The sequence below is a fragment of the Dermacentor silvarum genome, unplaced genomic scaffold (assembly GCF_013339745.2).
Source record: "Dermacentor silvarum isolate Dsil-2018 unplaced genomic scaffold, BIME_Dsil_1.4 Seq641, whole genome shotgun sequence".
Lineage (NCBI taxonomy): Eukaryota > Metazoa > Arthropoda > Arachnida > Ixodida > Ixodidae > Dermacentor > Dermacentor silvarum.
The window spans coordinates 76,211-89,654 of NW_023606561.1; the positions used below are offsets into that span (position 1 = coordinate 76,211).

At 47.9% G+C, this 13,444-nt stretch overlaps 1 protein-coding gene across 2 annotated transcripts; it reads left to right on the forward strand.

Moving 5' to 3' along the window:
- Window positions 1-9,540: 9,540 nt before the first annotated feature.
- Window positions 9,541-13,444, forward strand: LOC119435349 (probable deoxyhypusine synthase). Of its 2 annotated transcripts, XM_037702241.2 has the most exons (4): window positions 9,550-9,661; window positions 9,766-9,973; window positions 10,292-10,456; window positions 10,546-13,444. In XM_037702241.2, the coding sequence occupies exons 2-4, from the start codon at window positions 9,773-9,775 to the stop codon at window positions 11,311-11,313; spliced, it is 1,134 nt and encodes a 377-aa protein (XP_037558169.1). In that variant the 5' UTR covers window positions 9,550-9,661; window positions 9,766-9,772; the 3' UTR covers window positions 11,314-13,444. The 2 variants fall into 2 exon arrangements, with proteins under 2 accessions (XP_037558168.1, XP_037558169.1); XM_037702240.2 differs by having other exon boundaries at window positions 9,541-9,973.

A 13,444-nucleotide genomic window follows, 5' to 3' on the forward strand; every position in this document is an offset into this window, starting at 1 on the left:
ATAACGCTCGCATGTTCTCGCTTCTTGGTACAAACACGCATGCACCCATGCACAAGGGCTACATACACGTTTGTAGCTTGTAGGTAGCACATGCTGTGAAAACATTTTTTCCCCGAAACCGAAAGCGATAGAGCGCTTGCCAAATCTAGTTCGGAAACTTCACTTCGAGAAGCCTGAGCAAGAAGCATTGCTTTCAAGATCGAACAAGGTTGCGCCATTAAATTTTAAAAGCCATGTGACATAGAGTTTCTAAATAAATTAGTATGAAACTCTATGCTACACTGTTCTAGAAGCAAAGCCTTCTAGTACACTGTATATATGCCATGCGAGAAGCGTAAGAAGTGGCGCTAGCGTTGTACTCTACCCAGACGAGACCCCAGCGGCTTAGAGCAACGTTTTTAGATTAGGAATCTATAAACGTTGGCTTACAGTTACTGCATATTAGACTATGGTACAGTACATTCGATTGCGGTTTGTGTGTACGCCTTACTTTGCGAATTTTCTGACGAAATTTATTTTAAAACTTCAGTCAGTGCAATAAGCTACTTGCAAGGTCCATTCACCTTGCCACGTGTGCTTGCCGGAAAACCTCTATTCTTGATGCGTGAGCGCTCTGCTCGTTGCATTTGTCACACACACGCTTAAAAAAGTTTGCAAACTTTTGGGCTTATCTTGTCCTACAACGACAATCGTCACCTGCCTCGCATGCGTTTCTTTTCTGAAAACGCCGTACTCGCTGCTTACTGTCGAGAACGCTATGCCAAGCTAACAACGCGCATGCCGTTCGTGACGTCGAAGTACCGGGTGGGGGGGAGCGTAGCACTGCGGGTCACGTGACTTCCGCTTAACACGTGTTGTCATGGCAATCTTGGACCTTCTAGGTGCCTAGGGACATAACCGCTTAGGGACGATGGTATTTAGGAATATCATCGTTTCTCTCTCGCAGGCGCGAGGACAACGGGTGCGAGAGTAACGATGGTATTCCTAAAGAAACGCATCACTGTTTTGATGATCCAAATATAATCTCACTATCAGGGAGGGAGTAGTCTACCTGACTGGAGCAGTATTTTTTTATTTGGGGTGTTGCTACGCTGCACTCCGCAAGACCCCAACGACCGCCGCTTCGCGTCGGCGCCCGGCCCCGCGGCTTCCGCCGCGGCACCGGGGTACAAACGCGAGCAGTATCCGCTTGCGCAAGAGCGGACTCAATTTTCTCTCTTGCACCCGTTTGTCCTCGCGCCTGCGGACAAACGATTGGCGGTCCCTCCAAAGACCGTCTCGTGTCAAACCAGTGCCTCAAAAGTCCCTAAGCGAATGCGTCCCTAGGCGCCTAGGAGCTCCACGATTGACATGACAACACGTGTTAAGCCAATGCCTCCTCAGGTTTATCGTACCACGCGGCAGATGCCTGCCGCGTGGTACGATAAACCTGGCTGCGTGCCCTCTCCCTTTTCTCGTCTCCGCGAAATAAAGCCCCTCAATAAAGATTGAGGGGCTTTACCGCGAGAAGGCAACGAGCGCCGCTTGTGGCGCACGATTAACCTATATCACGTGCTGCGGCATCTGAGATTACTGTAGCATCTGCAAACGTCTCGGAGGCAACAGGCGCTATCGACGCGCCGGCGGAAGCGTTCGGCCACCGCTAGAGGTGTGCGCCGTGTCGGCTTCGACCGGCGGCGGCGTGGTGGTCGTTTCTGGTCGGCGGCGTCGTCGGCTCGACGCCGGGTATTTTATCGGCGGCGGCGCACTGCCATTTTTCGTCTGCGGCGGCGGCGCTGGCGGCGGCGTGGGAACCGAAACCACAAATTTAAAGAGCTGTTTCGCTACATCCTTCATTGCTAAACTGATTGAAATTCTGGGCTTATGCTATGCATCGTTTTTGCTTTGCATCGGTTTATATAAGATATGTTCCATTGAGCAAATAGTCAGTGAATTCGTCTACACTCTACACTATAAAAACAGTTGCACCCTTTGGGGTGCATTTTTGCCACACAACAATATCGCCATCTGTCTTGCTTGCGTTTCCTATCTTGAAAACTCTGCACTTGCTACTTTCCTGTCGAGAACGCTGTGTCACGCTGATAACGCTCTTGTCGTTCGTGACCGAGAAGTGCCGGGCGCACAGCGTTAAAGAAAGGAAAGCCACGCAAGTCAGATGACGATTATTGTTCTGTGGCAAAAATACGCCCCAAAGGGTGCAACTGTTTTTAGAGTTTAGAATTGCTAAGCCAGCACCGACGCACGTGACACTCAGATATGTTAATCTTGCTTCCACTTGTCCTGAATGCTTTATGTAAAAATAAATAAAAATTTAACAGAACTCTTCTATGAAAATCTATTGCTTTGTTCAACTCTTAATTTAAGCAGTCAACCAATCACCAGATGCTATAACACACATTCCTGACAGGACAGTAAGTGAAATCACTTGTTCTGAATATTAGTGACCCTTTGCTTAAGTAACTTTTCTTATAACGGCCTTTTCCCGGAAGAGAAATGAATCAAATAGTTTTTTTTTTTTTTTTGCTTCAGGAGGATATTTTCAGTAGAGATATGTTATGACGCGGTTCAAAACCAATTTGCTCAATTTGATAACTCGTCATCACCAGGTTGATAGAACCAAGTGCGGATTAGTAGAAATGCAGGCATTGCTCGGATGCACAATTACTTCAGGGGAAAAAAAGTTTTGTTAACCTGCACGTTGAAACTGTTTCATAGTTCAGTGCAGCTATCGGTGTCGTTGCATTCGATTTTTCATATAAATGTTCCAAAGAAACAGGACCATTCAGTAGACATGTAGAAATATTTTTATTTAGGAAACGAACAAACTGGGAACAAAACAATGATTGGATCGAACAATTTCGTTCAGAGGCAAGATTTGCAAAGGCTGTAGTCATGAATACACAAGAGTACCCACGACTGTCAAGCGTCATCCGACGTTCTGAGGCCGCTGTTCCTCTCGTCACTCTATTGCGTTTGAAAGACGAGTTTCGGAATCCACGTTGCGCTGACTGGTGACGACACGCATGCGCAGACGCGCGGAAAGCAGGATTACTTTGTTTGGTTTATGTTGCTTCATTGCTACCCTATGATTCTATGCGTGAGACAGGGAAAAGAATTAAACAAGACAACACAAATCTCAAACGAAGCTGGATTTGCTTTTTTAAAAATATTTATTCCTACTTAAATGGCGCGCCGATCGCGCCGAGAAAAAACGGCGGCGGCGGCGTCGGCGGCGCGCCGACGTCTCGGCGCACACCTCTAGCCACCGCCGGAAGTGATGATGATGATGATGATGATGATGATGATTTGTGGCTAATGAACCTTTGTACGGGTGGACTCAATACATTAGTGTCCTAGCCAAAAGAAAAAAAAAGGAAAAAACAATCTATACCACATAGTCAAGAGCTATATCACACCCGGCACCGTTCGCGATTGTTTTACGCTCTCCACCACCGCTCTAGGCGAGCTTTAGTTGTGGCTACGCCCTCGAAGCAGCGGCCACCTTCAGCGTCGAGAAATCCGAGGGCCTGCGGCATGGTGGTGCCCTCTTTTGGGGGTGGGAGACAACTTCGCACAGTTAAGGACCAGGTGCTCCGCCGTCTCCCGCTCGCTACCGCATACCCTGCACACAGCGGCCTGCACCTCGGGGGCGCAGTCAATCCGGCTACGGTAGTCAAGAGTTCGGAGTGCGCCCGCACGCGCCTCGAATAGGAGGGCGACTGCCACCACTGTTGTCGTAGATCGGCTCCGGTGTGATGGTCCCCTTGTTGTCGCAATACAGGCGGAGCGTCGTCTTCGAGGCCATAGCCGATTTCCACCGTTCTCGCTCTGTCTCACGCACATGGTCCTGAACTCCTTTAGTTGTCTCACACCTGGCTCCTCCGGTTTCCGAATAGTTCAAGAGGCCATATTTTCGCCTCAGGAACTGGACACGCGCCCTCCATTGTATCTGGATGCCTTTAAGGTAGACGTACCGAAACACCCTGCGCGCCCACCTACCGTCATCTATGGTTGCGCAGACGGCACTCAAACGCAATTTTGCTCTTGGCCTCTCGAGCCTCGAAGGAGGACAGCCGACATCGCCCTGGATGGCCTCTACGGCAACTCGGCCATGGCAGCCCAGGGCCAGGCGGCATACCTCTCGCTGCCCACGTTCCAGCCAATCACGGGTTGGCGCTGTCAGGCATACGGTTGAGTTCGCGAAGGTCAGTCCAGGCACATGCACTGATTTCCACAGCTCGCGCACCATAGATATCGGTTACAGCCCCACAGGCATTGTCGGCGCAGTATGCGACTGGCCCGCTGTGCCGATTGTCTCAGGTGCGTCTCGTGTTCCGCGTTCACACCATCTGAGGCACTGAGCACTACACCAAGATAGCGGTACTCTTCCGCTGCCGGGAGGCTCTCGCCATCTGGGAGCACCATAGTCGGATTTTCCCGGTCCCCAGAGAACTGTACTACCACCGACTTCATCGAGTTGAAGGCTATAGGCCCAAGGTGCCAAGGTGTTTGGCTGATATGTTTCAACCAGCTGCTGCAGTTGGGCTTCATTTTCGGCCAGTAGCACAAGGTCGTCCGCAAAAACAAGGCCAGGAATCGTCCAGGTTGTTGGGGTGCTGTCAAGCGAGAAGTTGAGTGTGAACCTCACGTCCAAATTTAGAAGGGCGTGCTCAAGACTCACTGTATATAGCATATACAACAATGGGGAGAGGGACAGCCCTGCTTCAGGCCTCTCTTTACCTCCACTGGTCGCGCGCGCGTCTCCCCAAAGCGGGTTTCAACGGTGTTGCCAGTGTATAGAGTCGGCGAAGTAGGTCGATCCACACGGCGGCATGCCGAGGTCATCCATGCGAGATAGGAGGAGGTTATGTGGCACGCTGTCGTAGGCTTTGGCTACGTCCAGGAAACAGACGAGTAAACCTCGCGATTCCCTACGCGCAATCTCGATGCACTGCATGAGCACAAATAGGTTGTCCTCGACCGCCGGTTCTGCCGAAAGCCATTTTGCAACTCCGTGAGTGTCCCGCTCTTCTCCGCCCACGCATTCATCCAGCTTTTGATGACCTGCATGAAGATTCGGTAGAGCACACTGGTGACCGTGAGTGGCCTATAGTCTGCAGTTGGGCACTGCGTCCTCCCTTCTTAGGTATTGTTGTGATCGGCTTGGAACTGCACCTCGCAAATGTGGGAAACAAGCCCGAGCGACTTTCCCGTGACGAGATAATCCTCTTTCATCCCCGAGGAAGCGTCACACCTCTACGACCGGAGCAGATGCAAAGGGCGAGCTACCAAAGGAGAGGACCCGAGGGGGAGGAGGTCGTCAACTTGACCGCCCGACAGAGGACTGACACTTCCACAAGTTCCCCGAAGGAGACATCCGCAGGTTATAATCTTCCTGGAAACTGTATCAAATGTGGGAAGCAAGCCCGAGCGCTTTTCCCGTGACGAGATAATCCCCTTCATCCCCGAGAAAGCGTCTCACCTCTACGACCGAGCAGACGAAAACGGCGAGCTACCAAGAAGGAGGACCCGAGGGAGAGGAGGTCGTCAAACTTGACCACCGGAGAGAGGACTTCCCCGAAGGAGATATCGGCCACCACGAGGGATTTAAGGCCGTCCTGGCCCCCGTGTTAATCAGAACCGCTCGAGACTCGGATAGAGTCAAAACCATGTACTAATGAAGTGAATACAATCTTTTCTATTTTCATCATCACGATTCCCGCCTTCATCGTCGTCTCCTGATTCCTGCGGTGCCGACCCACCTCACCCGGTCGAGATAATATCAGTATCAGGCATACTCTACCGCGGAGCCAGTCATCAGGAACAGGGTCGCCTGCAACAATGCCGGTGAAATTGAGGCCATGGTTTCTCGTGCTCGCTGCCCAAGTTGTTTCACGACACCAGGGGAATCTCGTCAAGCCCTTGGCGCTGTGGGACCCAATGTGAGCTATGGCCCGGTCGATCGCAATGCGTGTCACCCTCCACTCACAATCCGCTGGGGTGCTGTCCCTCTCCTGTTCTTTGTCACGAGGCACAGTCGACCTTACCTGTTGCGCTGGTATCGGGCTATTGTATAGCTGTTGCATGTAGGGCGTGAGATGTTCCTCAGCGTCTGTAACCTCTTCACCTGCTGCATCGCGGAGAATAGGGCGAGGGGCCTCGCGGTCAAGCGAAGAGATGTACGCCCAGAATTTTTGTGGTCCATTGCGGCCAGCTTCTGTAATAGTCCGCAATTGCTTTTGGTTACTTTCGGTGATCTTCCTCTGTACCATTTGTTGCATGTCTTTTTTGCGTTTTAAGAATTCCTGCCACGCCTCGTGACATTCTTCGGTCGAGAGAGACCTCACCGCGTTGCGATATGTGCCCGATTCGCCGCGCGTCGCGCCTCGAGGACCGTTTTCACCTGCTGGTCCCACTAGGCCTTGCGTTTAGTGCCACCGCGGGAGTGGACTCGCTCCTCGTAACGACGCATAGTGTGATGCAGCTCATCGATGAACTCGGCGTATGTGGTTTGTCGCATGTGTATACCACTCCTCTCAAAATCACCCGCCACTCTCTCAAAGGACGTTGCCGGCAGATACTGTCTGACTGACTTGCGACGATCTGTACTCGATGGGCAGAGGCAGGGCGATGCGGTTGTGGTCGCTGCCCAAGCTAAACTGTCCGCTCTCGTCCACGTGTACTCTTGTCATATGGGCTGTCAAGTTTGGCGACGTGAGAACATAGTCGATGCAGAAGCGGCTATTTCTAGCACTCCATGTAGTTTCGCCTATGCAGTCGGGGCGGCGCTGCCTATGCAGTCACAGTGCCTATGCAGTCAGTGCCTATGCTACAGTGCGGCGCTGCCTATGCAGTCAGTTTCGCCTATGCAGTCAGTGAGGCGGCGCTCGTGGATGGATGGATGGATGGATGGATGGATGAGGCTGAACCCTTTAAACCGGGCGGTGGCATACGCCACCTAGCCATGACTATTAATATATTTTGTACTTTGTGGTGGGTGAAATTTCACCCCTGCCTTGATTTTATCCACCAATCAGATAACCTCTGCTTGGTTATTTCTACCCGCTTAAAGTCTATTTTGCCTTCACTGTCCCTAAACCCCAATGCTTTGAAAAAATCAGCCCCGTTGCTTTGCACTGTAGGGTTAAGCCCTTTACAGAAAAGTATGAGGTGTTCAGCCGTTTCCTCTTCTTCTCCACACGCACAGCACAACGTGTCTATACCTTGGTACTTGACTCGGTACATCTTAGTCCGCAATACTCCCGTCCTGGCTTCAAACAACAAAGAGCTTCCCCTAGAATTATCGTAGATATTTTCTTTAGCAATTTCTTGCTTGAAAGTTCGGTATGTTCCCAGTGCTGATTTCGTCTGCATCCCCGTTTTCCACAGACCCCTCTCTGTTTCCTTAACCTTTTTCTTAACCGCTGTTTCCTGGTTTGCACCCCTCCTGCAGTCCAAATATTTGATTGACAGTTTTCTGGTCAGCTTCCTCCATTTTGTATCAACATTCCTCATATACAAATAACTGAAAACTCTCCTTGCCCACCGCTTTTCTGCCATTTCTCTCAATCGCTCCTCAAATTCTATCTTGCTGCTGGCTTCCCTGCCCTCGAATGAGGCGGCGCTCGTTGTGAGGCGGCGCTCGTTGAAAAGACAACGAGCGCTGCCTCACGGAATTTATGTAGAACTGAGGGAACCGCCGCTGACGCGGAAGTCACGTGACCCGCAGGGCCACGGTGCCACGCCCCCGCTGTACCTACTCGCAATAGCGCGGGCAAGGTAGATGACGATTATGGTTATGGGACGAGAGAAATCACAAAGGGTGCAACTTTTTTTTTCTTTTACTTAAGAGTGCAGCGAAAACTGCAATATAGCAAACAGTCTGCGCAAAAGGCCCTGACATGTAATGTACGCAGCATGTCCCCATGATGTCCTTCGCGGACATCCAAGGGATGTGTGCAGGACACGGAAAGTGTCCTAATGACTTTTCTAAATCAACGGATCTCAAAAGGCGCTTTATTTATTTAAGAGAGCCCCGAAACTAGGCTCTATAGGAGCCTATACCTATACCTACCGAAGTACCTAGTATAAGGCAACGAATGCTTCGCAGTAAAAGTTCACGTGGCGGTAGTGAACTCGCGTGGCTGACCGCAACCACCTTTTATCTGTGGCAGCTGCAAACGCGTACCCACAGCGACAGCGCACCGCGCTTTGTCGTCTGCTACGAAAAAACTGAAGAATGGCGGGCAGTGCTTAAAGTCAGGGGGGCTCCCAGGGGCCCGCCCCCCCTCCATTATTTAAGGAGAGGCTCAGCCCCCCCCCCCCCCCCCCCCCCATCCCAATTGGCAGGGCAACTGTAGCACTGCGGCATGCATTCGACAAGCGCTGGAAGTGATTATATTACCAGTAGTGCTATCTGCGGGGCAATTCTTACTCTCCCATTTTTCAATTAACGATTTAATCGAGAGTAATCGGCTGACGTGGCATGAGCAAAGACAGGAAAACAGGTATCGCTGCATGCATTTCCGCGAGGCACTGCACATGACGGTCACCACCCTTGTTCGACTAAGATTCTTGGCACAACATATACTGTTCCGTGAGCCTCCTGAGCGTGAAGCTACACGTTTGTGAATTAGTGAAGGTTCACCTTGGTTTCTAAGGTTACCAGTGAATTTCCATTCATTTAGTTGTGCGTTATGCGTGCTGTGTTATACCAAAGAAGTATGCATTTTGTCCACTTTTGTAGGTAAGTACGTGGGAAACCATAAAATATATTGTTGCAGTGCCATGAGGTTCTCAATGAATTAAGCAAGGTAACTAATGTTCTGTGTTGCAGCTAGACTTTTTTGCTCTGAGATCACATCTGTTTAATCCTTTACTTCCCGAGTTATCGCTGAAAAAAAAAAAAAAAAAAAGTGTGTGCGTGTGTGTGTGTGTGTGTGTGTGTGTGTGTGTGTGTGTGTGTGTGTGTGTGTGTGCGTGCGCGCGTGTGCGAGCACTATGTCGCCGCCCTATGAGCAATGGCACCCAAAGGTGCAGGAAAGGTGCATGGCTTGGTTCACGATTTTGCTGCACCCGCTCTACTGTCGGTGCCGACTTGGTGCAGACTTACAGGCAGCACAGGTGCTAAGCAGCAGCGCAGCAGACGACACAGCACACATGTGCAATCACCGTTAAAACACCGATTACGTGCATAACCCGTGTCTACGCGAGCGCCGGTGTATTTACGCCTCAGAAGCCGATCATACTGATCATACAAGCAATTCAGGACCTGTCAAACTTACACGCTCCGTGCACAAAAGTCGGACAAACCGTAAAGGCCTGCACCGCGTCTGCACCTCGGCATTCGTTTCGAGTGTGGCGCTGTGCCTGCACCGCAAAAATCGAGCTGCACAATTTCTTAACTTGAGTGGAATAAAGGCAGAAAGAAACTTTGTGGACAGGGCAGACAACCGCCGTTAGCTGGTCCACAGTGGTGCAGGCGAATCGAACGGACTTTTCCATGACGGCAGTGCAGTAACCATGACGACAGCCAGCTATCGGCTTCGGCATTGTATTTGGCTTTACCAACCACAATGGGCCATGTGACAACTCGGTTCGCAACATGTGTTATCTAACCCGCGCACGTTTGTTTCGGAGTGTCGGAAATCAGCGTTTTCAGGTGACTACATAAGGGGTGAATGACAGCCTTGCCGGATGGGGCAGACGATAATCGAAGCTCTGTTGTGAGGAGTTTCTTTACGCGCAGTGTGTGCTTGCTTACAGATTCAACATGAGCACTGAATGCGAACCGGCGCTTGCGGTGGATTCCGTATTGAGAAGGTCAGGAGAGCTGCCGGTTAACGAAAAAATCGAAGTTAAAGGCTATGATTTCAACGATGGCGTCGACTACGCCCGCATTCTTGAAAGCTACAAGTGCTCAGGCTTTCAGGCGACTCATTTCGATCGCGCTGTCAACGAGATAAACCGCATGGTATGTCGCACTTTTTGTTGTTGTTGTTGCGTTTTGTAGATTTAGCTGCGTGCGTGAGCTTTAAGAGTGTCACACGGCGCACTTTTAATCGCGATCGAGCCCGATCGGGATCGAATTTTTCGATCGCGATTGGCACATTTACGCAAGCTGCGGGAGGGAGCCAATTGCGGTCGAGAATTTCGATCTGGATCGGGCTCGATCGCGATCGAAAGTGGCCGTGCGACACCGGTGTTATGTTCGCATGTTTATAAAGTACGAATCTTGAGCTTTTAACTGGCTAGTTCACCGTGTGTTCTCTCTTCGTTTGTGTTTGTGTAGCTGGAATGCAGATCTGTGCCTCTCGAGAAGGATCAGCTTGACGAGCATGAAATCGACGAGTTCATTCGTAGAAAGTACGGCTGCACAATTTTTCTGGGCTACACCTCCAACATGGCGTCTGCCGGTGTCAGAGACGTCATCAGATTTCTTGTGGAACACAAAATGGTAAGATAACATCGTAACATAGGAATGCTATCGTTCCTTGCTTGTCAGTGCATTTCATGTCCGAGGATTGACACTTGCATCATTTGCAGGTTGATTGCATAGTGACAACTGCGGGCGGTGTTGAAGAGGACCTTATTAAGTGTCTGGCACCTACTTATGTTGGAGACTTCGCCTTGAAAGGAAGCTCGCTCCGTGATTTAGGCATCAATCGCATTGGAAACTTACTGGCTCCAAATGACAATTATTGCCTCTTTGAGAACTGGGTCATTCCCATTTTCAACAAGATGCTTGAGGAGCAGCGCATGCATGGGACCATCTGGTCACCATCGAAAATGATAGAAATGTTTGGAAATGAAATCAATAACAAGGGGTCTATTTATTACTGGGCTGCAAAGAACAAGATTCCAGTATTCTGCCCAGCATTAACAGATGGCTCCCTTGGTGACATGATCTACTTTCATTCATACCGAAATCCAGGTCTGATTGTAGACATAGCTCAAGACATTCGTCGCATTAATTCAATTGCAGTGAAAGCAGTACGATCTGGTATGGTGATTGTAGGTGGTGGACTTGTAAAGCACCACATCTGCAACTCAAACATGATGCGCAACGGTGCAGATTTTGCAGTATATCTGAATACAGGTGCAGAGTTCGATGGCAGTGATTCAGGGGCAACTCCTGATGAAGCAGTGTCATGGGGAAAAATTCGCAAAGATGCCCGCCCTGTAAAAATTTATGCAGATGCCACACTTGTGTTTCCTCTCTTAGTTGCACGAACATTTGCCACTTGGCACTTCCAGAACAAGCAACAGGCAAATGGTGATAAGGTAGTGTGTTCTGAAGTATGGCTGATGTGAACTTCTGACAATATACTTCTCATACTTGTTTGGTTGCAATTTTAGTGTTTATGCAGTGCAAGAAAGCTTTGCAAAGGTAAAAAAAAAATTATTATAGAAAATTTGTGAAGTAAAAAACCTTAGGTGTATAATGAAAAACTATCTCAGGAACGAAAAAAAAAAAAAAAAAAAAAAAAAAAAAAAAAAAAAAAAAACATGTTAGGTAGGTCCTTAGCGTGTTCAGAATTAAGTAGGGGTAGTTGCTGGGAACTTGCATCTTCCAAGAAATGAGATGACCGGTGTCTCACGTAAAAAATTAAAAAAAATTTGCACTGTGTATAAGGGAAAACTATTTCTGTAGCTATTGTTAACTAGTGCCATAAGTACAGTTACTGTGATTGTAAATGAGCAGGATCCAAGCGCAATACACTGCATGCTTTGCATATAATTGAGCGTATGCCTGCTTGTATAATATCAGTGACCATGTTGTAGGGGCCCTGTTCGTGTTACATCTACTGTTGGCCTTGCACCTTTATCACCTAAACTGCTTGCCGATGTGTTGTTGTCAAGCCCTGCGACAGTAATTCAGTGAATGAGCAATGTTAGAAAAGGAACTGGTTAAAAACTGTAGATAAGAGCCTTGCTTTGTATGGTCCTTTTATGTCAGACTGCATGAACGTGGTAAATTTTAAATAATTTTGTAGGAACAGTTACCTTATCGGTAATAGCTATATACTTTGTATGAAAGTTTGTCCACCTGGTAGTGAACAGTCATGTAAGAACTAGTGCTATTACTTTACATTAGAATTTTACTTGTACTAAATGTTGATATTACATTATAGTTTGAGTAGTGTTAATTGTGCAAAGCCATTTCTTGTTTTTTTAGTCCAGTTTACTGACTGTCTGTGTGTGGTATAATTACTATTGTTCATTTTAGGCTCTGGAGTGATTACCTTAGCTTATGAGTAGGCAAATTTAAAGTGTTTTTGCACTTACGCACAATAAAATCTGCTATTTCAGACCTTGCTGAAGTCTGTGCACTACCTTGAAAATCTTACTGATAATTTATTATGCCCCATTTGTGCATGTGGCATGACCGCGAATTTAATGCAGTAGCAGACTAATGAATGCTTGAAAAAAAAAATGCTATTGCTGGCAACTTCATTGCCATGGCCAAATGCATAGGAGTAAAAAAAAAAAAATAGAAACAGTATGCAGAATGAAAAGTAAAATAATTGCCCATATGCTGCTGATTTGTTCTGTGCACTGTTTCTACTTACTGCCTACAAACAGTGAAACCGAAGGATGGAGTTGAGCCCTTTTGTGAATGCAGAGAAGACCACTTGCAAAATAGCTCCCAAGCTACAGGGTTAGTTATCTCTCATTGCTCGAACACCTGGTGTTTGAGCCCTCTGCTTGATAGGAAATTGCTTTTGTTCATAGGCCAGGTATGAATGTGGCATGATGCACACTTATATGCTGGGAATTTCAGGAGAAATGCGCTATAGTTATGCGAAGTTCATCATGTGTGTTTAATAATAAAGAAAGCCTCACTTGGTCTACATGTAATGACTAGATGTGTACCCCCTTTTTTTAATATGAATATTGTTGTTGACCTGTACTACAGTTTCATTCAGGCTCACAATTAGTTACTGCATCACTAACTTGGGAACTGCATACAAAATGCACTTGTCACCAATGTACGTACTTCAGAAAAGAGCCCTACGAATAAAATCCAGAAGTGTGCCACAAAATAGCACATTTGTTTTTAGTTCTCTGAATATACTTTATGTATATGAAATTGCTCAATATCAACAAATTACATTAAAGTGCAGTGTCTCAGACCTCTTTTTCTCGGAACAACTCGGCCTTCACTACACCACCGGTTTCTTCTCCCCAAAACACACACACTATGGTAGTGATTCTCTCAAATACTTCAGTGCTAAAACATAGAAAGATTCAAATAATAATGTTACATAGCACGATCTTACAGTAAGTTCCAGACACTAGTTCACAAGTGCTGCAGTTTCTTGTTTTGTGTGCGTGGTTTTGTGTTTCTTTGTAATTGTGTATTTATTGTATATATTTTTTATTTCTTGCTTTTGTATTATTTTGATTATCTGCATAAATACTACTAGGCTGTTCGTGTGCT

What these genes read in the sequence shown, in the direction of transcription:
- LOC119435349 (XM_037702240.2), top strand. Translation starts at nt 9,773, where the DNA reads ATGAGCACTGAATGCGAACCGGCGCTTGCGGTGGATTCCGTATTGAGA. An exon ending in TCAACGAGATAAACCGCATG is followed by an intron (nt 9,974 to 10,291) that starts GTATGTCGCACT and finishes GTGTTTGTGTAG; the next exon opens with CTGGAATGCAGATCTGTGCC. An exon ending in TTCTTGTGGAACACAAAATG is followed by an intron (nt 10,457 to 10,545) that starts GTAAGATAACAT and finishes CATCATTTGCAG; the next exon opens with GTTGATTGCATAGTGACAAC.